Genomic DNA, 25052 nt, shown 5'->3' with positions numbered 1-25052 from the left:
AAGATTGCACGAGAGGAAAAAGCTAATGGTTGGCGCACCATCTCAGATGTGGCAACAATGCCCTCTGCACGGGCGAATGGTGGCTTTCTAGGGATATAAGATACTGATAATTTTGAGGAGTTTTCTAGTCTGGTAGAGGAAAGCTACATTCTTTGCAGCAGACTTGGCAGCATCTTCTATGTACTTATTCTACTTCATGTTGCCTGAGAATATCAAGTGGAGTAGTTTAAATGCTGAACAATCTGGAATCATGCTATCACTTATAACAATCAATGGTTGAAAAGATTTCTTATATTTGTTAAAAGAAATGAGCTTTGTCTTGGCAGCATTACATGTGCCCATCCATTTTTAGCCCATTCTACCAAAGACTTGAGGTCATCTTCTAAAGATTCAACAATACCTTGGATGTGTCGTCATTCGATTTGCCCCCATGCCGGGAATAAATCAGAAAATGCACTTATCAACCATCTCTGACTCAATTGCAGTAAGGAGGTCGTTTATGAAGACCAGGAATAATATAGGTCTAATACGGATCAGTGGTGTACCCTTCCATAAACGTGGTGCAGTTTAGATGTATGACTATCGAGGATGATCTGAATCTTTGTTTTAGCTAAGAAAAATATAATTATATCAAATACCGTACGAGTAGATATCCCCGAGAAGACCTCTATACTAGCCATTGTCAAAGGGTTTGCATTTGTCTAACGTTAGCGCACTAGCCTCACTTAACTTATCAAGTTTAGATGAACAAAAGTCGTTTTCTTTCATAAATAAAATTAAATTTATAGGTGTGATTCAAAAATTACACATGTCAAAAAATAAAATTCATATTAAAATTATTTTGGAATTCGGCTGGCTGCTTACTTAGAGAAGTAATCTATTGAGGTTATGAATGTTTAGACGCTGGGTGAATTCAGTTTTAAAGGTCCTTATAAAATATAAATTCGACATATTTCGGTGATATATCATTCTAAAGATTGATTTTTCATTAAAATGTTTTATTTTTCAAATGAAATCTGTAGAAATTATTAAATTCAGAGATATGAGCATAAATGTATTATATTTATTTATATTGATTTGATTATATGTAAATGATAGCAAGTGATATTTTGAAACTGTGGCATTTTTATACAACTAAATATGTCATTGCAGAAAAATATGCGCATAAAAATAAAAATACTGGAATATCTGTTATAAAAAATCTGGAATGAATGCCTTTAAGAATGCAGTTACTAAATAGTTTCATGGGAGAAAACAACTGCAAAGAAAGGAATCGGTATAAGAACAAATAAATTACTGACTATATAAATATTGCAGATGGTTTACCTGAGAGACTTGCTTGACTAAGCCAAGCCCTAATTGACGGCACGTGACGACGCCCTCAAAGTAGCTCCAATGATCCCCGCAAATGACTCCCCATTTTGTTTCGCCAGGAAGCAAAATGGAGACATGACCCTCTTTCTTATAGCGGCCTCCAGTTAATTTCACTTTGAATTTCTTCTAAAAAAGAAAAAGAAAGAGCAACAGTTTTACAAAAGATCGGTAATATTAAAGAAAAAACATAAACAAAACAAAAACGCAACGAATACAGAAAGCAAGTTTGGAAATAAAGTTATGAATCCGCGCAGGGAAATGTTGTTGCTATGTTCCTAATTGGATCAATAGAACCAAACTTACATTTGTTTCACTTGATTTTTGAATCTTCTGCAATTTCTAATTTACACCATTTTAATATATACACAGCCTTTACAACAGAAGTTGTGTGAAATTGTAGTAGTAATACTACAAAAAACCTAACCTCAAAGAAGCAAAAGGTGTGTTCCCTCTGCTACCAGCGCAGGGAAACTAGGAAAAGAAGACACAAGAGATACGACGTGTTTTATGGAGACGGACGAGATAAGCCACGTGAAATGGCGAGAGTTACTGATTATAAATGACCAAACTCTAAGGGAAAGGAGTGAACAGTGAGCAAGGCAAAAGTCCCTCTTACAAAGAGTTCCAGTGCTATGAACCCTCCAAACTCTACAAAATAAGGTATTTCGGTTAACAAATAACCAAACGCAAATAGAAGGTAAAGCATTTGAAATTCGCTAATTCCCGAATTTCATGGTATTACACCCGACCGCAGAGTGTCCGAATAGTTGGAACAGGTGAAGCTGCTGTGTGAAACGTGTGGTGTTCAGAACGTCGACCGTGTTTTACCACTCAGGTTGAGAGATGGTGCTCTGTCAGTTATCTCGACTGTTAACACGTAACCAGAGCAATGATTTAAAGCAGGTAAAACAAGCCCTCCTTCATGGCATTTGATCCGAAACCCTTTTTGTTGCATCTGACAAGTTATCTCTCATCATTTGTGCACCGGGAAAATGTGGACGAATACTTCGGTAACTTACATGACCTGGCACGTCTAATCGACCCCCCCCCTCTAACCGATGGCTCAGTTGCGCTTTCGTGACAGGACTCCCCTGTTCCGTTGGACAACAATTACGGGGATATTCAAGAATAGCAAACATAACCCTGGAACAGATTATTTCTTGGGCTCTCAGGTAGAGTTGGATAAGCCTGTTGCTGCAGTGGTCAAGCGACACAACATTCTTCCTCGTGTGCTTGTTGATCTACCTTCAAACTCCGACCAGCAGGACGCAGCCGGAGTGCAGTGTAACCAGTGTGGAGGTTCCAATCACTTTGCCAGAAACTGCCGGCAACCGGGGCAAAGCAAGATGAGCGTTCCTGGTGATACACTGTTATCAGTGCCAGTAACAAGGATATGTCGCATCGAGGTATCGGGGAAACGAAGCAAGGGGCTAAAGGACAGCGTTATAAACTAGAAAAAGCGCCCTTAATAAAAGTAAAGTTCAACGGGCTAGATTAGAAAGCGTTCGTGGATTCTGGGTGATCCTCATCTGAGTGGGTTGTTATGTCAATCCAAAGTACAGAAAAATACCGCATTTTGACAGCAGGTGGGAAATGTTTTGCTAAATCATGGTGTTGGCATCATAACTTTAACAGTGACCAACATGAATGAATCCCTTGAAGACTAACGTACTGGTAATAAACAACAAACCATTGGGATTTGATCTCTTTCTGGAGATGGACATCATAAAGAAATTTGGCGACAAGCTATAGTTTGCTGAAGCGACTCTTGCTTTGAGTTCGACAATAGACCTGGAAAAATCTGACTATCGTGCGCAGTTCAACCGACGCACCAAATCTCCTACAGAACAGAAATATGTTTGCAGATTGTTAATGTTAGATTTAATATATCTTTGTGTAGTGTTATTCATTAAAATTTTTAATGAATTTTGAAAAAGTTGGAGTAAGAGAATAACAAATCACGCGAACGTAGTGACATTTAGCGCTGAATCCAATTACCTCTAAGGATGATAACTTTGATCCAAGCACTATTAGCTATATGCAAGGCGTAGCAAAGAGAACGGACAATTTTGAAGTAATTATTACTCAGGTAAAGGCGGAAGAACGTATATTTAACAGGTTTAAAAATGCGTGTTGTCTATGAAATATCTGTGAAAATTAAACGAGAACAAAGATGAACGTTAAACAAATTTATTTAACAAGTTATCAATGCGATTATGATAATTTAACCATCGGATATGCCATGGTGAAATCTCTCGTTTAGAGCAGCGTGTATGCGTCTCAAAGTGTCATGGCCGACTTTCTTCAACTCCCACAAGGGCGATCATCAACTTATTAGTTCAAGGGAAGCAACTCTCTTTTTTTTTTGTTTTGGTAGTCCAATGGGAATAATTCTTTTCTTGGGTTGATCCTAACAGTATGTCCGACTTACGTATGAGATTTGGCGATCATATGTTCAAATAATACACCATAGAACAGACGCTTTGACTAGTGACAAGATCTCACCCGTGACTAATGCTGGCCACACTTGATTTTTTAAAGTGCTTTTTCAAAACAATGATATTGATGCCAATAATAATAATGATAATAATAATAATAACAACAACAACAACAACAACAACAACAACAATAATAATAATAATAATAATAATAATAATAATAATAATAATAATAATAATAGCTAAAATCAATGTTTGTTTTAATATTTAATGTAGAGAAATAATTTTATTATTCCTTTTGACAATTTAACAAGAAAAAGATTAGTTGATTAGAAGACCGAAGATTAGAAGAGCGGGGGGAGAGGACCGTTTTTGTGGACCCCCTCCCCTGTCGAAAATTGTCGATTTCGAGATGAAAAAGTTAACGTTTTATGCCAATTTTTCGATATTTTTCGAGCAAAGGATGGTGCTTCGATGTGATACCGAGTTTGTGAATTTTCGTCGCGCCTGTCGAAAGTTTTTAGCAGACATCCAAACATACACACAAACATACATACATACATAATACATTTTCGCTTTTATATATATATAGAAAACAACAAGTTAACCTTCTTTTTCTAACAAATATATGTTTAAAGCGCGAATAAATAATAAATGCATAAAGTTCAAAAAAGATTTGTTATGTTAACATTATTAGTAACTATGTGTTGATCTCCGACAGCCTCATCACAACTAGAAGACCAGATATGAAAATAGTCAACAACAAAAAAATCTTATTCATTTTCTCTTATCAATTTACATTTTCTGATGTGTCGATTCAGTCTTAATTTTCATTATTTTGTAATTGAGACTTTTTCATTTTGTAACAGAAGTAACGGACGATCTAAAGTTGCACACACAGGCGCGCATGCGCACACATTATATATCAGGTTGACAAGATAGTTCTCGCGGTTTTTAACTTTTAAATTTAGACTAGCAGGGGTACCCGGCGTTGCCCGGGTGTTTGGAGGTGTGTGTGGTGTTAAATAAAAAAGAAACCGGGTGGGGGGGGGAGTAGGATCGAACCCGAAGGCCTGAGGCAAAGTTTGAAAATAAAATCGGCCAGCCAGAAATGAGTTACTGAAAGATGTTTGAATTTATTTAAGTAAGAACCAAATTGACAGGTGCGTGCACGGAAGTCGTAGAACAATAGCTATTCAGCAAATAAGGTCAATGACCAGGTTTGTTTGTTACAAGCGAAGTAAAAAAAGAAAACAACGTTAAAACTTAAGCGGGTGGGGTGATCAAAACATCGAAAAAAAAAACACAAAAAAAACTAACGTAAGGCAAACGAACGATGTTAAATGTAAAAATCGAAAAAACAAAAAAGAAATGGCTTAAATAAGCCTGTTTCGATATTAAAATTTAAAAAATCGGTGGGTACCCGGGTGTTTTTGGGTGTGTGGTCGGGGGTGGATAAGCGAAGTAAAAAATAAACCAGAAAAACGAACGTTACGTGAAAAATGGCTTAAATAACACTGGTTCAATATTTAAATTTAAAAAATCGAAAAAAAAAGACATCTCACACCACGATTCGAACCTAAAGCGTTTAGATAACGAACCAACCAACTGAGCTAACAACACGTACATGAAATTTAGTCAGTTTTTCAACTATTTAAAGTAAATCAGGTCATGACGTCATCTGACGCATGCGTAGAACTGGTCATCGTCACGAGAGGACCGTTTTTGTGGACCCCCCCCCTGTCGAAAATTGTCGATTTCGGGGTGAAAAAAATCAACGTTTTTGGCCAATGTTTCGATATTTTTCGAGCGAAGGATGGAGCTTCAATATGATACCGAGTTTGTGAATTTTCGTTGTGTCTGTCGAAAGTTTTTAGCGGACACACAAACACACATACAAACATACATACACACATTTTCGCTTTTATATTTATAGACTAGCAGGGCTACCCGGCGTTGCTCGGGACCGTATAAACAATGAAAAAACAAAAGCAGATATTGAACATATGTTTTATTCTTAGGGGAGAGGAATCTTTCATCTCAAGTTTTAGCGTTAATGACAGGTTTTTTTGGGGCCCCCCCTCGAAGATAACTGATCAGTTGACCAACTTCTAGTAGTCCGTTTGACGTGAAATTTCGATATTTGTCATCCGGGTGATGGGGCTTCGATATGATACCAAATTTGTCAAGTTTGGTTCCGTCTTTCAAAAGTTTTAGCGTTACAAACAAACATACATACATACATACATACACACCGATTTTTGCCTTTTATATATATAGATGAACATATTTTGGATAAAATAAAAATTTATTGATCGAAATAAGCACCATCAGAATCAACACACTTTTGCAAACGCAAAACAAGTGTATTTATAAGTAACGTAAAAATCTTGCGTTCTGGTGGTGATGAAGTCGCTGAAGACGTTTTTTATATCGCTTAGATTTTTTAAGCATTTCTTACGCAGAAAATTGTCGAGATGCTTAAAAAAGTGGTAGTCGTTAGGTGAGAGGTCTAGAGAGTATACCGGATGAGGCAGAGTTTCGTAGCCCAATTCGTTCAATTTCTGCAGAGTCGGTTTAGCAACGTCTAGTCGGGCATTAATTGGAGAAGAATTAGACTATTTTTGTTGATTACTTCTGGGTGTTATTGTCGAAGTTTCTAATGCTTTTCATCCATTTGTTGACAGTACTTCTCGGTCGTAATGGTTTCGCCTATAATAAAAAAAACAAACTGTAATGGATGAGACCGGTTGCAGACCACCAAACAGTAAGCATGACCTTCTTTTAGTGCAACTCTAGCTTCGGGAAGGGTCGTGGAGCTTCGTCAACATCTAACCATTGAACTGAGCGCCGCCGGTTTTCGTAAAGAACCCACTTTTCATCGCAAGTCACAACCCAGTCGGGAAACGAGTCGTTCTTGTTAGGAAAAAGAAGGAAAGATGATACTTCATAACGGCGTTTCTTTCGGTTGTCATTCAATTCGTGAAGCATCCATTTATCAAGTCTTTTTGTCTTTCTAATCTCTCTCAAGTGGTTGGAAATAGTCGTATACGTTATGTCTAATTCAGAAGCAAGTTCTCGAACAGTTGCGCATAAATTGGCTTCGATTAAGGCTTTTAATTGATCCATGGTCGACCACTACGTTAATTATCTTCAAGACTCTCGTCGCCGCCACGAAATGTTTTAAACACCATTGTGCTGTGCGTTCAGTAGTGGCTCCTGTGCCAAACGATTCGTTGATATCGCGAACTGTTTCATTAACTCTGAATTGCTTGAATTGAAATAAGAATTTGCTTTTTCTTCATCTTGTATTCAACGTTCTGAAAAGAAGACATAATTGTTTTAAAACGATTGTAATTCAAACGATTAGATAGAGTGAAAAACGCTTTTTAAAATAATGTATAAAGTAAATCTTTTCACATTTCTTCACACGTTACTTAACAGACATGAACATTTTGCAATTTATGAATATAATAAATTGCAGTTTCATCTAATGCCTCAACCAGCAAATTCTAGCCTAGCTACAATTATAATTTGCTGATTTTTTCTTGTCCTCTGATAAGAAGAATAGCAAGAACAGCATTCTTTGAAACTCCGTGGAAAAAGAACTTTGAACATTGTTTTCAAGAGTATTCTGTCGAATAATAAATTTAATTATAAATGTTAATTTACAGTTTTAATTTCTTTTCTCTTATATATATATATATATATATATATATATATATATATATATATATAGTATTCTGAGATGTAGGTGAAATATTTTCTCATAATTTTTCTTAAAAGGGAAATGGATTCCATATTGTTTATTGTAAAAGCGATTTTTCAAAACGTCTGATGATAGGCTGTTCTTGTGAATATTTTCGAACAAATAAGGTTTGAATTTGTCCGGATGGCCTTGAAGCAATTGTAACGAACGATGTAATACACTGTTTATTGCTATCAATACATTCTTTGATGTCTTGATTTTGTTAAAACAATATATATGTATATATATACTAAAGTTATTGTGTTAATAAACGTTTGTTTCGATTAAGGCTATTTCAAATATATTTTAATCACACAAAATGCGTTATAAAGTCTTCCTTAATTTTGGGATTGAGTTATATTAAAATCATTTTAATTTAATTTAATTATTTAAAAAATCAATTTTAATTATTCTAATTAGCTGTAATCTGCAACAAAACGATTCATATCTTAAGATTCTATTAATCATTTCCATTTGTTTAAAATTCCGCTTTTTTATACGCGATCTTTTATACTCACTTCTGTTACTCTCACCTTTTCTCTGTTCGTTAATAATCTAAGATAATAAAGAAAAGAAAGAATAAAATAATAAGGAAAGGAGAATAACACGAGTATAGTGATATTATTTAATGTGTGACTTGAGATAAAGATAGACAGATAGATATAGAGACAAAGAGATAGAAAGGAAAAGAAAGAAAGAAAAAGCGAGAACTACTATAGGATTTTTTGTAAGTTTTATTTTTTAAATTACCAGGATTTTCAAACTCATTTTTTCCTGAATCAATCTGCTTCACCCAACCCAATTGATCCTCTAATTTTTTCTTTAGTATATATGGAGTCAGAAATAATAAAATATTTGCTGAAAAAATCCGAGTAGAACTATCGGTGTAAATAAAGAGCAATTATCGATAATAGTTTATGAAAAAAAAAACATAAAAAATTTTCAAAACAGTAAATCAGTTGTAGTGGATAAAATAAATTATTACCTAAAAAATACCATTATTTTAGTTTATCTACATGCCATTATCATACAAATACACACACACACATGGACATGCACACAAACACACACACACACACACATATCAAGCAAATCCAGTCCGATTTGTGAATCAATAAATCAATCAATAAATCCTAATTTGATACTGGTTCATCAATTTATTTTGTAGAACATAGCTTCATGTTTTTCAGAACAAAAATATGTCTTGGTTCAATTAAAAAAAAATTATCCACCTCGAAAGATCTTGAAAATGAAGGCATTTTTCAATAATGATCGAAATAGCGCTAGCAGGAGCAGCAAGTAGGAATAAAACTGCTTAGAGTTACAAAATGTATAGACAACCTAAATAGCACAGTTAGATAGCGTCAGATAGACAATCTAAAAGTTTCGTTTTCAATCGCAATTTTATTATTTATTTCTCAATATATTGTATTTTTCAATATAAAAATGCAATAGCGTAAAGTACTATAGCAAACCCATTTCCGTTTTTAGTAAACAGGTTTCCTATTTAAAAATATTAGTTGCAAAAAGGTTTTTAAATTTAATGACTAAACGATATTCACATATACGATGATGATTGTTTTTAATGTTTTATTTACAAACACTTTTGGAGATTGAATTACTTTATTTTGTTTTTATAAAAGAAAACATTTTTTCGTGAACGAATTTATTTACTAGTTTGAAAGTGGCGAAAAAACTTTGGTTAAATAAAAATTAGTCGAGACAACAAAAATGTTGTTTACTTTGTTATTGTCTTGTTATACAACTTTATTTCATTTTCTTGTGTTTTTTCATTTGGGCGTTTCGCATGTACGATAAAATGTAGTGTTTTAATGTTTTGTTTGTAAAAGCCAATTTAAAAAACTATTTACTGTTTATTTTATTTTTAAAGAAGATCGTTTACGTAAAATAAGTTGTTTGGGTTTAATGACGAAACCCATTTCGCTTTAAATAATGATTGAAATAGTGTTTAACGAGACGTTGTAAACGGTTCAACAGAGGGTCAGAGTATTTTATATAAACATTAGCGTTTCTTTTTAAATAGACTGTTTATGTTTAAGTTATTTTTTCGATAATCAATGTAATTTACAGAAATTAGGATTCCGAGCGGTGCCAGGTAGTCCTACTATTCTTATATATACAGTAAGAGCCATAATATCAGGAACAGAAGCCAACAAAAAAAAACAAACATAAATATGTGTATTACTTAAAAGGTAATGTTTGATTAGCAATGAAATTTTTCAGAATAAAGGTTAGAGTGTAATGCATGAATATTGTACAATATTTATGTCATTTTAAATAAGTTTTCTTAAAAATACAAAGGAAATAAACAATCGGGCAAAAGTTAAGAAACGATCTTTTTAATACTTGATTGTATACAAAATATCAACAAAATTTAATATTTGGTAAACATTACCTTATTTTCAATGATTTCTTAAAATGATCTAATTAATTTCTTCGAAAAATCAGTAATAATCCCTCCCATTCATCCTGCAATAACTCCCATAGATAATCCTGTTTTTTCTTTTTGCTTTATTTTTGAACCCTACCAAAACTATTGGATTCCGGTCTAGGCTCTGGGTTAGCCACTTTATTAGGACTATTACTTCTTCAAATAAAAGCATAACCTTCTCAGCATTGCCGCAAGTGCATTGTGATGCATGAAAATAGGAGACTTATAAAAATTGTGGTATAAACATGCTGTTGAAGAAGCCTTTTGTAAATCTCAGCATTGATATTGCAATGTATGCACATAATAGCACAAACTTTAGATGAAATCATTATCCACACTATCATAAAAACGATTTTCTTGGCTTATTGAGAAAACAGTTTTTCACCGGTTCAATGATGAAATATATCAAACTTGAACTCGTAACTGCAATGTATCCCATTGTTTATCAGTTCAAAACATACGCCAATCGCGCCCTTTGGTTTCGCTTGGAAATGAGAGGCTTCGAAGCTGGAATACGAGCATGCAATCATGTGGTTTTAAATCTACAGACAATTTTTTATTTATTTAAAATCTTATCTGCCTCTCCATTAAATTTTAGGTAGAAATTTGATATAGAAGCTCCAAAACGTTTTTCTATAGAAAAATGTATACATTTTAACAATTCTTCCTTCTTTTTATGATGTTTTGGATGTCTGTCGTTTTTTTTTACTTTGCCTCTAACGCTTTCTCTGTTTTATACTAATTACACGATTAAATACATTTTTAAACCCATTAAAAATATTAGACATTTATTAAATTGACTTTTTTTCACAGTGATAAGTTTTTTTTCAAGACAGAATTTTGCGTGTAAAATTTGTTATATTGTTTAAAAATAAAAGTCTTAATGATAAATGAACTCTATCGAATTTTTTAACAATGTTAATTAAAAGTTTTGTAACTTATTAACATCGTTTCTTAACTTGTGTCCAGTCGTTTACTTTGTTATGTTTAATCTTTATTAAAAATAACTATTATGTAAAATTTTGTAACTTGGTATACCATTAATATATATATATATATATATATATATATATATATATATATATATATATATATATATATATATATATATATATATATATATATATATATATATATATATATATATATATATATATATGACGTAATGAACATTTAAATTAAAAATGTTTAAAATTCAACGCTATTTCATACGGTTAATAGTAGCCGACTGGATACGGCCTCCGCTAATCGAGCCAGAGATGTCTCGTGTCGCGGGGTTCGAATCGTTCGACTGGTAGTAATCGTGACACCCTGCACTGAAGAATCCCGAAAGGATGAAACACTAGTGTCTGTAGGTATTTAATTATTATAGTAAAAAAAAAATAATTATATATATATATATATATATATATATATATATACGAATGTAAATAAAAAATTATCCGCGCATTGCTTTATAGCGCACTCTTGCTTTAGCTTTTTCACAATTTTTTTTTATCATGCATCGACTATTGTGTCATGTGATTATGATCAGCTAATTTGATTGTTCGTTCAGTTGTAGCACGTGTTACTTTCAGTTGATAAAAACGGACGCTCCACTTGCGCAATGCACCAGAGGAGAATAACAAGGTGCTGTGGTCTGATCTTTTGTGGTCAGAAGGTTTACCGGGGGCAGAAATTCATAAAAAACTATTAACCCAATGTAGAGACAATGCACTATGGAAAAGAACGGTATATGAGTGGATTAAAAGTTTAAAACTATCCAGACCTTAGCGAAAAATACAGAAAGAGCAGGGCTTCCACTTCGACCAGTGAAGAAAAGACTGTGCAAACTCAACAAATGATAATGGAAAACCGGTGCATTACCATTGGTGAGATAGCACAATCTTTGCAGATCAGTTTTGGCTCTGCTCAAGAAATCTTTCATGAAATCCTTGGGTACAATATAGTTTCTGCAAGTTAGGTGACAGGAAGACTTACCATGTCTTGACAGAGTTCAGAATAGACTTCGTAGCCTAGTGGGGGATGCCCTTTTCTCGTCCCTGCAACCTCTTTCTCACATAAGAGACTTTGCGAGCCTGTCTCTGTTTTATCGTTATTTTCATGGTAAGTGCTCGTCTGAACTCCAATCTATGGTTCCTCCTCGCCAAACATTCACGAGAAACACTCGTTTGGCTGCAACCACTATCAATAATTTCCCCCACTCTTTATCTGTGCATAAACCTAAACGTAGATTCTATGAACAAAGCTTCTTTCTAAGAACTTCACACCTGTGGAACTCTCTTCCGTTTACCTGCTTTCCAGCTGACTACAATATGGTTGTCTTCAAGTCCAATGTAAACAAGTTCTTGATGAGCCGTTCCTCTTAAGTAATCCAATTTACCAAATCTACACTTCTAATGATCACTATAATATTGTCCTTTTGACAACTGTACACTCTTTAACCCTTTTCATCGAGTGGCCTGTGGCCTTGATAGATTCCTTTGTAAAAAAAAAAACAGCTTACAGAAGAGCACAAACGTAGACGTGTGGAGATCTTCCAAATGTTACTGAACCGCCACAACAATAAAGGTGAAGAATTTTCAAGTCGAATAGTCACTGGAGATGAATCATGAAATTAAGAGGCAAAGCTTGGAGTGGAAACATCTGTCCTCCTCCTAAAAAAAAACTTCAAAAGTCAACTTTCTGCAGAAGAGGTTACACTAATCATTTATTGTGATTCTGAAGGGTATATTTTGGAAGATTTCCTGGAAAAGAGGAGTAAAATCAACAGTGCAAGGTATTGTGATTTGCTAGCCAAGCGCCAGAAGCTAAAAACTTTGTTTCCACATGGTGTTCATAAACTTGTAGACTTGTAGACATCTGTTGCATCGAAATGGTTGAAAATTATGTAATTATGTAGAAAAATGTTTAAAATAAACAAACAAAAAAGTGCGGATAATTATATATATATATATATATATATATATATATATATATATATATATATATATATATATATAGAGAGAGAGAGAGAGAGAGAGAGAGAGAGAGAGAGAGAGAAAGGAGAGATAGAAGGAAGGAAAGAGATAGATAGTATGCTTATTTATACAAACATTTTGGATACGTATGAGTGTTGATAGGGCCATAGATAATGACAAGCTGACCAATGCGGTATAAAATAACTATCTTTAAAATCTTTAATGTGTCTGAAATTAACGAATGAATATTAAGTGCTTAGTCTCTTTGCCAAAAGATAATAAATAAAAAAATGTAGACATTAAAGACTTTTATTATCCCGAACAGACCGACCTGCAAATGATTCCTTATTTTACCCCTGCTTCAACCATCTTCCATTTTGTTAGAATTCCTGTTTTCTTTAGTAAAAATCAGATAAAAACTTTTCCATATAAAAGAAACAAATTTTAAAATTGGTCTTATTAAGGAAATTTAAGGCCTGACGACGTAGTATCTCTGCAAAGAGGCACTACAGAAACAATGAGATACTAACAGAAAAGAGGCACTAACAGAGTATCTGCGCTTTTATACAAATATTTGCGTTTTTTATTGTATCCTTTTAGTTTCATTTTTATTCTAAACTAAGTTATGTAAATGGGGATTCCGGGCGACGCCAGATAGCTGCGCAAGTTTTTATAATTTAAACGTAAACATCATTTAAATTGGCATAAATTAAACCATTAGTTTTGATTAGTCAATATTCATTTGTTATTGTTGTACTACGTTGTTGGCATTATACTAATGTACTTTGCTATACTCTTTTAAAAAAGCGCACATTCCCGCTTAGATAACCCGCTTTTATGAAAACATCTTTGCGTGATCGAAAACTCAAAACCATCGAGATGAATAACTCATTATTTAAATTAAAAAATATAAAAAGAGTTATCTCCTTTACAAGTGAAAATGATATTTTTCTGAATAAGTTTTGAAAATTTGCCAATAAACAAAATTTAAACACTAAAATGGCTTTACTGCATCTCGGACAACGTAGGAAGAACTAGTATGGCTAATGATATGCAGCGTAAATTTAATTAGTCGTATTGATACCGTCGGTCCCAAAAGATGCGGAAGATCTGGCTTGCTGGACTAGGTAAACCATCCACGGTCATCAAACTAATGTGGAAAATGAGAAGCATATAATATAAACAACCAACGAGTAATGTGTGTGCACACGAGCCAAAAGAACTGAGTGTATATGGGAGTTGGATAAATAAAGACTATATAGAGAATTATAAAAGTGTATATGGGAGTTGGATGAATAAAGACTAGATAGAGAATTATAAAAGTGTATATGGGAGTTGGATAAATAAAGACTATATAGAGAATTATAAAAGTGTATATGGGAGTTGGATGATTAAAGACTATATAGAGAATTATAAAAGTGTATATGGGAGTTGGATGAATAAAGATTAGATAGAGAATTATAAAAGTGTATATGGGAGTTGGATGAATAAAGACTATATAGAGAATTATAAAAGTGTATATGGGAGTTGGATGAATAAAGACTATATAGAGAATTATAAAAGTGTATATGGGAGTTGGATGAATAAAGACTATATAGAGAATTATAAAGGTATATGGGAATCGGATGAATAAAGACTAGATAGAGAATTATAAAAGTGTATATGGGAGTTGGATGAATAAAGACTAGATAGAGAATTATAAAAGTGTATATGGGAGTTGGATGAATAAAGACTAGATAGGGAATTATAAAAGTGTATATGGGAGTTGGATGAATAAAGACTATATAGAGAATTATGAAAGTGTATATGGGAGTTGGATGAATAAAGACTAGATAGAGAATTATAAAAGTGTATATGGGAGTTGGATGAATAAAGACTATATAGAGAATTATAAAACTGTATACGGGAGTTGGATGAATAAAGACTAGATAGAGAAGTATAAAAGTGTATACGGGAGTTGGATTATAAAGACTAGATAGAGAATTATGAAAGTGTATACGGGAGTTGGATGAATAAAGACTAGATAGAGAAGTATAAAAGTGTATATGGGAGTTGGATTATAAAGACTAGATAGAGTATTATGAAAGTGTATACGGGAGTTGGATGAATAAAGACTAGATAGAGAAGTATAAAAGTGTATATGGGAGTTTGATTATAAAGACTAGATAGTGAATTATGAAAGTGTATACGGGAGTTGGATGAATAAAGACTAGATAGAGAAGTATAAAAGTGTATATGGGAGTTGGATTATAAAGACTAGATAGAGAATTATAAAAGTGTATATGGGAGTAGGATGAATAAAGACTAGATAGAGAATTATAAAAGTGTATATGGGAGTTGGATGAATAAAGACTAGATAGAGAATTATGAAAGTGTATATGAGAGTTGGATGAATAAAGACTAGATAGAGAATTATGAAAGTGTATATGGGAGTTGGATTATAAAGACTAGATAGAGAATTATAAAAGTGTATATGGGAGTTGGATGAATAAAGACTAGATAGAGAATTATAAAAGTGTATATGGGAGTTGGATGAATAAAGACTAGATAGAGAATTATAAAAGTGTATATGGGAGTTGGATGAATAAAGACTAGATAGATAATTATAAAAGTGTATATGGGAGTTGGATGAATAAAGACTAGATAGAGAATTATGAAAGTGTATATGGGAGTTGGATGAATAAAGACTAGATAGAGAATTATGAAAGTGTATATGGGAGTTGGATGAATAAAGACTAGATAGAGAATTATGAAAGTGTATATGGGAGTTGGATGAATAAAGACTAGATAGAGAATTATGAAAGTGTATACGGGAGTTTGATGAATAAAGACTAGATAGAGAATTATGAAAGTGTATACGGGAGTTTGATGAATAAAGACTAGATAGAGAATTATGAAAGTGTATGCGGGAGTTTGATGAATAAAGACTAGATAGAGAATTATGAAAGTGTATACGGGAGTTTGATAAATAAAGACTAGATAGAGAATTATGAAAGTGTATACGGGAGTTTGATAAATAAAGACTAGATAGAGAATTATGAAAGTGTATACGGGAGTTGGATGAATAAAGACTATATAGAGAATTATGAAAGTGTATACGGGAGTTTGATGAATAAAGACTAGATAGAGAATTATGAAAGTGTATACGGGAGTTGGATGAATAAAGACTATATAGAGAATTATGAAAGTGTATACGGGAGTTTGATGAATAAAGACTAGATAGAGAATTATGAAAGTGTATACGGGAGTTGGATGAATAAAGACTATATAGAGAATTATGAAAGTGTATATGGGAGTTGGATGAATAAAGACTATATAGAGAATTATGAAAGTGTATATGGGAGTTGGATGAATAAAGACTAGATAGAGAATTATGAAAGTGTATACGGGAGTTGGATGAATAAAGACTATATAGAGAATTATGAAAGTGTATATGGGAGTTGGATGAATAAAGACTATATAGAGAATTATGAAAGTGTATATGGGAGTTGGATGAATAAAGACTAGATAGAGAATTATGAAAGTGTATATGGGAGTTGGATGAATAAAGACTATATAGAGAATTATGAAAGTGTATATGGGAGTTGGATGAATAAAGACTAGATAGAGAATTATAAAAGTGTATATGGGAGTTGGATGAATAAAGACTAGATAGAAAATTATAAAAGTGTATATGGGAGTTGGATGAATAAAGACTATATAGAGAATTATAAAAGTGTATATGGGAGTTGGATGAATAAAGACTATATAGAGAATTATGAAAGTGTATATGGGAGTTGGATGAATAAAGACTATATAGAGAATTATGAAAGTGTATATGGGAGTTGGATGAATAAAGACTAGATAGAGAATTATGAAAGTGTATATGGGAGTTGGATGAATAAAGACTATATAGAGAATTATGAAAGTGTATATGGGAGTTGGATGAATAAAGACTAGATAGAGAATTATAAAAGTGTATATGGGAGTTGGATGAATAAAGACTAGATAGAAAATTATAAAAGTGTATATGGGAGTTGGATGAATAAAGACTAGATAGAAAATTATAAAAGTGTATATGGGAGTTGGATGAATAAAGACTAGATAGAAAATTATAAAAGTGTATATGGGAGTTGGATGAATAAAGACTAGATAGAAAATTATAAAAGTGTATATGGGAGTTGGATGAATAAAGACTATATAGAGAATTATAAAAGTGTATATGGGAGTTGGATGAATAAAGACTAGATAGAGAATTATAAAAGTGTATATGGGAGTTGGATGAATAAAGACTAGATAGAGAATTATAAATATGTATATGGGAGTTGGATGAATAAAGACTATATAGAGAATTATAAAAGTGTATATGGGAGTTGGATGAATAAAGACTAGATAGAGAATTATGAAAGTGTATATGGGAGTTGGATGAATAAAGACTATATAGAGAATTATGAAAGTGTATATGGGAGTTGGATGAATAAAGACTAGATAGAGAATTATAAAAGTGTATATGGGAGTTGGATGAATAAAGACTAGATAGAAAATTATAAAAGTGTATATGGGAGTTGGATGAATAAAGACTAGATAGAAAATTATAAAAGTGTATATGGGAGTTGGATGAATAAAGACTAGATAGAAAATTATAAAAGTGTATATGGGAGTTGGATGAATAAAGACTAGATAGAAAATTATAAAAGTGTATATGGGAGTTGGATGAATAAAGACTATATAGAGAATTATAAAAGTGTATATGGGAGTTGGATGAATAAAGACTAGATAGAGAATTATAAAAGTGTATATGGGAGTTGGATGAATAAAGACTAGATAGAGAATTATAAATATGTATATGGGAGTTGGATGAATAAAGACTATATAGAGAATTATAAAAGTGTATATGGGAGTTGGATGAATAAAGACTAGATAGAAAATTATAAAAGTGTATATGGGAGTTGGATGAATAAAGACTAGATAGAGAATTATAAAAGTGTATATGGGAGTTGGATGAATAAAGACTAGATAGAGAATTATAAAAGTGTATATGAGAGTTGGATGAATAAAGACTATATAGAGAATTATAAAAGTGTATATGGGAGTTGGATGAATAAAGACTAGATAGAGAATTATAAAAGTGTATATGGGAGTTGGATTATAAAGACTAGATAGAGAATTATAAAACTGTATACGGGAGTTGGATGAATAAAGACTAGATAGAGAAGTATAAAAGTGTATACGGGAGTTGGATTATAAAGACTAGATAGAGAATTATGAAAGTGTATACGGGAGTTGGATGAATAAAGACTAGATAGAGAAGTATAAAAGTGTATATGGGAGTTGAATTATAAAGACTAGATAGAGTATTATGAAAGTGTATACGGGAGTTGGATGAATAAAGACTAGATAGAGAAGTATAAAAGTGTATATGGGAGTTGGATTATAAAGACTAGATAGAGAATTATGAAAGTGTATACGGGAGTTGGATGAATAAAGACTAGATAGAGAAGTATAAAAGTGTATATGGGAGTTGGATTATAAAGACTAGATAGAGAATTATGAAAGTGTATACGGGAGTTGGATGAATAAAGACTAGATAGAGAAGTATAAAAGTGTATATGGGAGTTGGATTATAAAGACTAGATAGAGAATTATGAAAGTGTATACGGGAGTTGGATGAATAAAGACTAGATAGAGAAGTATAAAAGTGTATATGGGAGTTGGATTATAAAGACTAGATAGAGAATTATAAAAGTGTATATGGGAGTAGGATGAATAAAGACTAGATAGAGAATTATAAAAGTGTATATGGGAGTTGGATGAATAAAGACTAGATAGAGAATTATGAAAGTGTATATGAGAGTTGGATGAATAAAGACTAGATAGAGAATTATGAAAGTGTATATGGGAGTTGGATGAATAAAGACTAGATAGAGAATTATGAAAGTGTATACGGGAGTTGGATGAATAAAGACTAGATAGAGAAGTATAAAAGTGTATATGGGAGTTGGATGAATAAAGACTAGATAGAGAATTATAAAAGTGTATATGGGAGTTGGATGAATAAAGACTAGATAGAGAATTATAAAAGTGTATATGGGAGTTGGATGAATAAAGACTATATAGATAATTATAAAAGTGTATATGGGAGTTGGATTAATAAAGACTAGATAGAGAATTATGAAAGTGTATATGGGAGTTGGATGAATAAAGACTAGATAGAGAATTATGAAAGTGTATATGGGAGTTGGATGAATAAAGACTAGATAGAGAATTATGAAAGTGTATATGGGAGTTGGATGAATAAAGACTAGATAGAGAATTATGAAAGTGTATATGGGAGTTGGATTATAAAGACTAGATAGAGAATTATAAAAGTGTATATGGGAGTTGGATGAATAAAGACTAGATAGAGAATTATAAAAGTGTATATGGGAGTTGGATGAATAAAGACTAGATAGAGAATTATAAAAGTGTATATGGGAGTTGGATGAATAAAGACTATATAGATAATTATAAAAGTGTATATGGGAGTTGGATTAATAAAGACTAGATAGAGAATTATGAAAGTGTATATGGGAGTTGGATGAATAAAGACTAGATAGAGAATTATGAAAGTGTATATGGGAGTTGGATGAATAAAGACTAGATAGAGAATTATGAAAGTGTATATGGGAGTTGGATGAATAAAGACTAGATAGAGAATTATGAAAGTGTATACGGGAGTTTGATGAATAAAGACAAGATAGAGAATTATGAAAGTGTATACGGGAGTTTGATGAATAAAGACTAGATAGAGAATTATGAAAGTGTATGCGGGAGTTTGATGAATAAAGACTAGATAGAGAATTATGAAAGTGTATGCGGGAGTTTGATGAATAAAGACTAGATAGAGAATTATGAAAGTGTATACGGGAGTTTGATGAATAAAGACTAGATAGAGAATTATGAAAGTGTATACGGGAGTTTGATGAATAAAGACTAGATAGAGAATTATAAAAGTGTATATGGGAGTTGGATGAATAAAGACTATATAGAGAATTATAAAAGTGTATATGGGAGTTGGATGAATAAAGACTAGATAGAGAATTATAAAAGTGTATATGGGAGTTGGATGAATAAAGACTAGATAGAGAATTATAAAAGTGTATATGGGAGTTGGATTATAAAGACTAGATAGAGAATTATAAAACTGTATACGGGAGTTGGATGAATAAAGGCTAGATAGAGAAGTATAAAAGTGTATACGGGAGTTGGATTATAAAGACTAGATAGAGAATTATGAAAGTGTATACGGGAGTTGGATGAATAAAGACTAGATAGAGAAGTATAAAAGTGTATATGGGAGTTGGATTATAAAGACTAGATAGAGTATTATGAAAGTGTATACGGGAGTTGGATGAATAAAGACTAGATAGAGAAGTATAAAAGTGTATATGGGAGTTGGATTATAAAGACTAGATAGAGAATTATGAAAGTGTATACGGGAGTTGGATGAATAAAGACTAGATAGAGAAGTATAAAAGTGTATATGGGAGTTGGATTATAAAGACTAGATAGAGAATTATAAAAGTGTATATGGGAGTAGGATGAATAAAGACTAGATAGAGAATTATAAAAGTGTATATGGGAGTTGGATGAATAAAGACTAGATAGAGAATTATAAAAGTGTATATGGGAGTAGGATGAATAAAGACTAGATAGAGAATTATAAAAGTGTATATGGGAGTTTGATGAATAAAGACTAGATAGAGAATTATGAAAGTGTATATGGGAGTTGGATGAATAAAGACTAGATAGAGAATTATAAAAGTGTATATGGGAGTTGGATGAATAAAGACTAGATAGAGAATTATGAAAGTGTATATGGTAGTTGGATGAATAAAGACTAGATAGAGAATTATAAAAGTGTATATGGGAGTTGGATAAATAAAGACTAGATAGAGAATTATAAAAGTGTATATGGGAGTTGGATAAATAAAGACTATATAGAGAATTATAAAAGTTTATATGGGAGTTGGATGAATAAAGACTAGATAGAGAATTATAAAAGTGTATATGGGAGTTGTATGAATAAAGACTAGATAGAGAAGTATAAAAGTGTATATGAGAGTTGGATGAATAAAGACTAGATAGAGAATTAGAAAAGTGTATATAGGAGTTGGGTGAATAAAGACTAGATAGAGAATTATAAAAGTGTATATGGGAGTTGGATTATAAAGACTAGATAGAGAAGTATAAAAGTGTATATGAGAGTTGGATGAATAAAGACTATATAGAGAATTATAAAAGTGTATATGGGAGTTGGATGAATAAAGACTAGATAGAGAATTATAAAAGTGTATATGGGAGTTGGATGAATAAAGACTATATAGAGAAGTATAAAAGTGTATATGGGAGTTGGATGAATAAAGACTATATACAGAATTATAAAAGTGTATATGGGAGTTGGATGAATAAAGACTAGATAGAGAATTATAAAAGTGTATATGGGAGTTGGATGAATAAAGACTAGATAGAGAATTATAAATGTGTATATGGGAGTTGGATGAATAAAGACTATATAGAGAATTATAAAAGTGTATATGGGAGTTGGATGAATAAAGACTAGATAGAAAATTATAAAAGTGTATATGGGAGTTGGATGAATAAAGACTAGATAGAGAATTATAAAAGTGTATATGGGAGTTGGATGAATAAAGACTAGATAGAGAATTATAAAAGTGTATATGAGAGTTGGATGAATAAAGACTATATAGAGAATTATAAAAGTGTATATGGGAGTTGGATGAATAAAGACTAGATAGAGAATTATGAAAGTGTATATGGGAGTTGGATTATAAAGACTAGATGGAGAATTATAAAACTGTATACGGGAGTTGGATGAATAAAGACTAGATAGAGAAGTATAAAAGTGTATACGGGAGTTGGATTATAAAGACTAGATAGAGAATTATGAAAGTGTATACGGGAGTTGGATGAATAAAGACTAGATAGAGAAGTATAAAAGTGTATATGGGAGTTGGATTATAAAGACTAGATAGAGTATTATGAAAGTGTATACGGGAGTTGGATGAATAAAGACTAGATAGAGAAGTATAAAAGTGTATATGGGAGTTTGATTATAAAGACTAGATAGAGAATTATGAAAGTGTATACGGGAGTTGGATGAATAAAGACTAGATAGAGAAGTATAAAAGTGTATATGGGAGTTGGATTATAAAGACTAGATAGAGAATTATAAAAGTGTATATGGGAGTAGGATGAATAAAGACTAGATAGAGAATTATAAAAGTGTATATGGGAGTTGGATGAATAAAGACTAGATAGAGAATTATGAAAGTGTATATGAGAGTTGGATGAATAAAGACTAGATAGAGAATTATGAAAGTGTATATGGGAGTTGGATTATAAAGACTAGATAGAGAATTATAAAAGTGTATATGGGAGTTGGATGAATAAAGACTAGATAGAGAATTATAAAAGTGTATATGGGAGTTGGATGAATAAAGACTAGATAGAGAATTATAAAAGTGTATATGGGAGTTGGATGAATAAAGACTAGATAGATAATTATAAAAGTGTATATGGGAGTTGGATGAATAAAGACTAGATAGAGAATTATGAAAGTGTATATGGGAGTTGGATGAATAAAGACTAGATAGAGAATTATGAAAGTGTATATGGGAGTTTGATGAATAAAGACTAGATAGAGAATTATGAAAGTGTATACGGGAGTTGGATGAATAAAGACTAGATAGAGAATTATGAAAGTGTATATGGGAGTTGGATGAATAAAGACTAGATAGAGAAGTATAAAAGTGTATATGGGAGTTGGATGAATAAAGACTAGATAGAGAATTATGAAAGTGTATATGGGAGTTGGATGAATAAAGACTAGATAGAGAATTATGAAAGTGTATACGGGAGTTTGATGAATAAAGACTAGATAGAGAATTATGAAAGTGTATACGGGAGTTTGATGAATAAAGACTAGATAGAGAATTATGAAAGTGTATGCGGGAGTTTGATGAATAAAGACTAGATAGAGAATTATGAAAGTGTATACGGGAGTTGGATGAATAAAGACTATATAGAGAATTATGAAAGTGTATATGGGAGTTGGATGAATAAAGACTAGATAGAGAATTATGAAAGTGTATATGGGAGTTGGATCAATAAAGACTAGATAGAGAATTATGAAAGTGTATACGGGAGTTTGATAAATAAAGACTAGATAGAGAATTATAAAAGTGTATATGGGAGTTGGATGAATAAAGACTATATAGAGAATTATAAAAGTGTATATGGGAGTTGGATGAATAAAGACTAGATAGAGAATTATAAAAGTGTATATGGGAGTTGGATGAATAAAGACTAGATAGAGAATTATAAATATGTATATGGGAGTTGGATGAATAAAGACTATATAGAGAATTATAAAAGTGTATATGGGAGTTGGATGAATAAAGACTAGATAGAAAATTATAAAAGTGTATATGGGAGTTGGATGAATAAAGACTAGATAGAGAATTATAAAAGTGTATATGGGAGTTGGATGAATAAAGACTAGATAGAGAATTATAAAAGTGTATATGAGAGTTGGATGAATAAAGACTATATAGAGAATTATAAAAGTGTATATGGGAGTTGGATGAATAAAGACTAGATAGAGAATTATAAAAGTGTATATGGGAGTTGGATTATAAAGACTAGATAGAGAATTATAAAACTGTATACGGGAGGTGGATGAATAAAGACTAGATAGAGAAGTATAAAAGTGTATACGGGAGTTGGATTATAAAGACTAGATAGAGAATTATGAAAGTGTATACGGGAGTTGGATGAATAAAGACTAGATAGAGAAGTATAAAAGTGTATATGGGAGTTGGATTATAAAGACTAGATAGAGAATTATGAAAGTGTATACGGGAGTTGGATGAATAAAGCCTAGATAGAGAAGTATAAAAGTGTATATGGGAGTTTGATTATAAAGACTAGATAGAGAATTATGAAAGTGTATACGGGAGTTGGATGAATAAAGACTAGATAGAGAAGTATAAAAGTGTATATGGGAGTTGGATTATAAAGACTAGATAGAGAATTATAAAAGTGTATATGGGAGTAGGATGAATAAAGACTAGATAGAGAATTATAAAAGTGTATATGGGAGTTGGATGAATAAAGACTAGATAGAGAATTATGAAAGTGTATATGAGAGTTGGATGAATAAAGACTAGATAGAGAATTATGAAAGTGTATATGGGAGTTGGATTATAAAGACTAGATAGAGAATTATAAAAGTGTATATGGGAGTTGGATGAATAAAGACTAGATAGAGAATTATAAAAGTGTATATGGGAGTTGGATGAATAAAGACTAGATAGAGAATTATAAAAGTGTATATGGGAGTTGGATGAATAAAGACTAGATAGATAATTATAAAAGTGTATATGGGAGTTGGATGAATAAAGACTAGATAGAGAATTATGAAAGTGTATATGGGAGTTGGATGAATAAAGACTAGATAGAGAATTATGAAAGTGTATATGGGAGTTTGATGAATAAAGACTAGATAGAGAATTATGAAAGTGTATACGGGAGTTGGATGAATAAAGACTAGATAGAGAATTATGAAAGTGTATATGGGAGTTGGATGAATAAAGACTAGATAGAGAAGTATAAAAGTGTATATGGGAGTTGGATGAATAAAGACTAGATAGAGAATTATGAAAGTGTATATGGGAGTTGGATGAATAAAGACTAGATAGAGAATTATGAAAGTGTATACGGGAGTTTGATGAATAAAGACTAGATAGAGAATTATGAAAGTGTATACGGGAGTTTGATGAATAAAGACTAGATAGAGAATTATGAAAGTGTATGCGGGAGTTTGATGAATAAAGACTAGATAGAGAATTATGAAAGTGTATGCGGGAGTTTGATGAATAAAGACTAGATAGAGAATTATGAAAGTGTATACGGGAGTTGGATGAATAAAGACTATATAGAGAATTATGAAAGTGTATATGGGAGTTGGATGAATAAAGACTAGATAGAGAATTATGAAAGTGTATATGGGAGTTGGATCAATAAAGACTAGATAGAGA

General features: G+C 32.0%; 1 protein-coding gene across 3 annotated transcripts in view; it reads right to left on the bottom strand.

Moving 5' to 3' along the window:
- Positions 1-25052, bottom strand: part of LOC145283812 (uncharacterized) — a 225560-nt gene that overhangs the window by 35942 nt on the left and 164566 nt on the right. For 2 of the 3 annotated variants that reach the window (XM_080132899.1, XM_080132901.1), the window contains exon 3: positions 1327-1500. In XM_080132899.1, the coding sequence (XP_079989025.1) occupies positions 1327-1500 (174 nt within the window). The remainder of the gene's footprint in view (positions 1-1326; positions 1501-25052) is intronic. The other variant, XM_080132900.1, reaches the window with a different exon arrangement.

The sequence above is a fragment of the Euprymna scolopes genome, chromosome 8, assembly GCF_053919585.1.
Source record: "Euprymna scolopes isolate OS-2025 chromosome 8, ASM5391958v1, whole genome shotgun sequence".
Classification (NCBI taxonomy): domain Eukaryota; kingdom Metazoa; phylum Mollusca; class Cephalopoda; order Sepiida; family Sepiolidae; genus Euprymna; species Euprymna scolopes.
The sequence above is the reverse complement of the archived record's forward strand: the minus strand, read 5'-3'. Positions and strand labels throughout refer to the sequence as shown.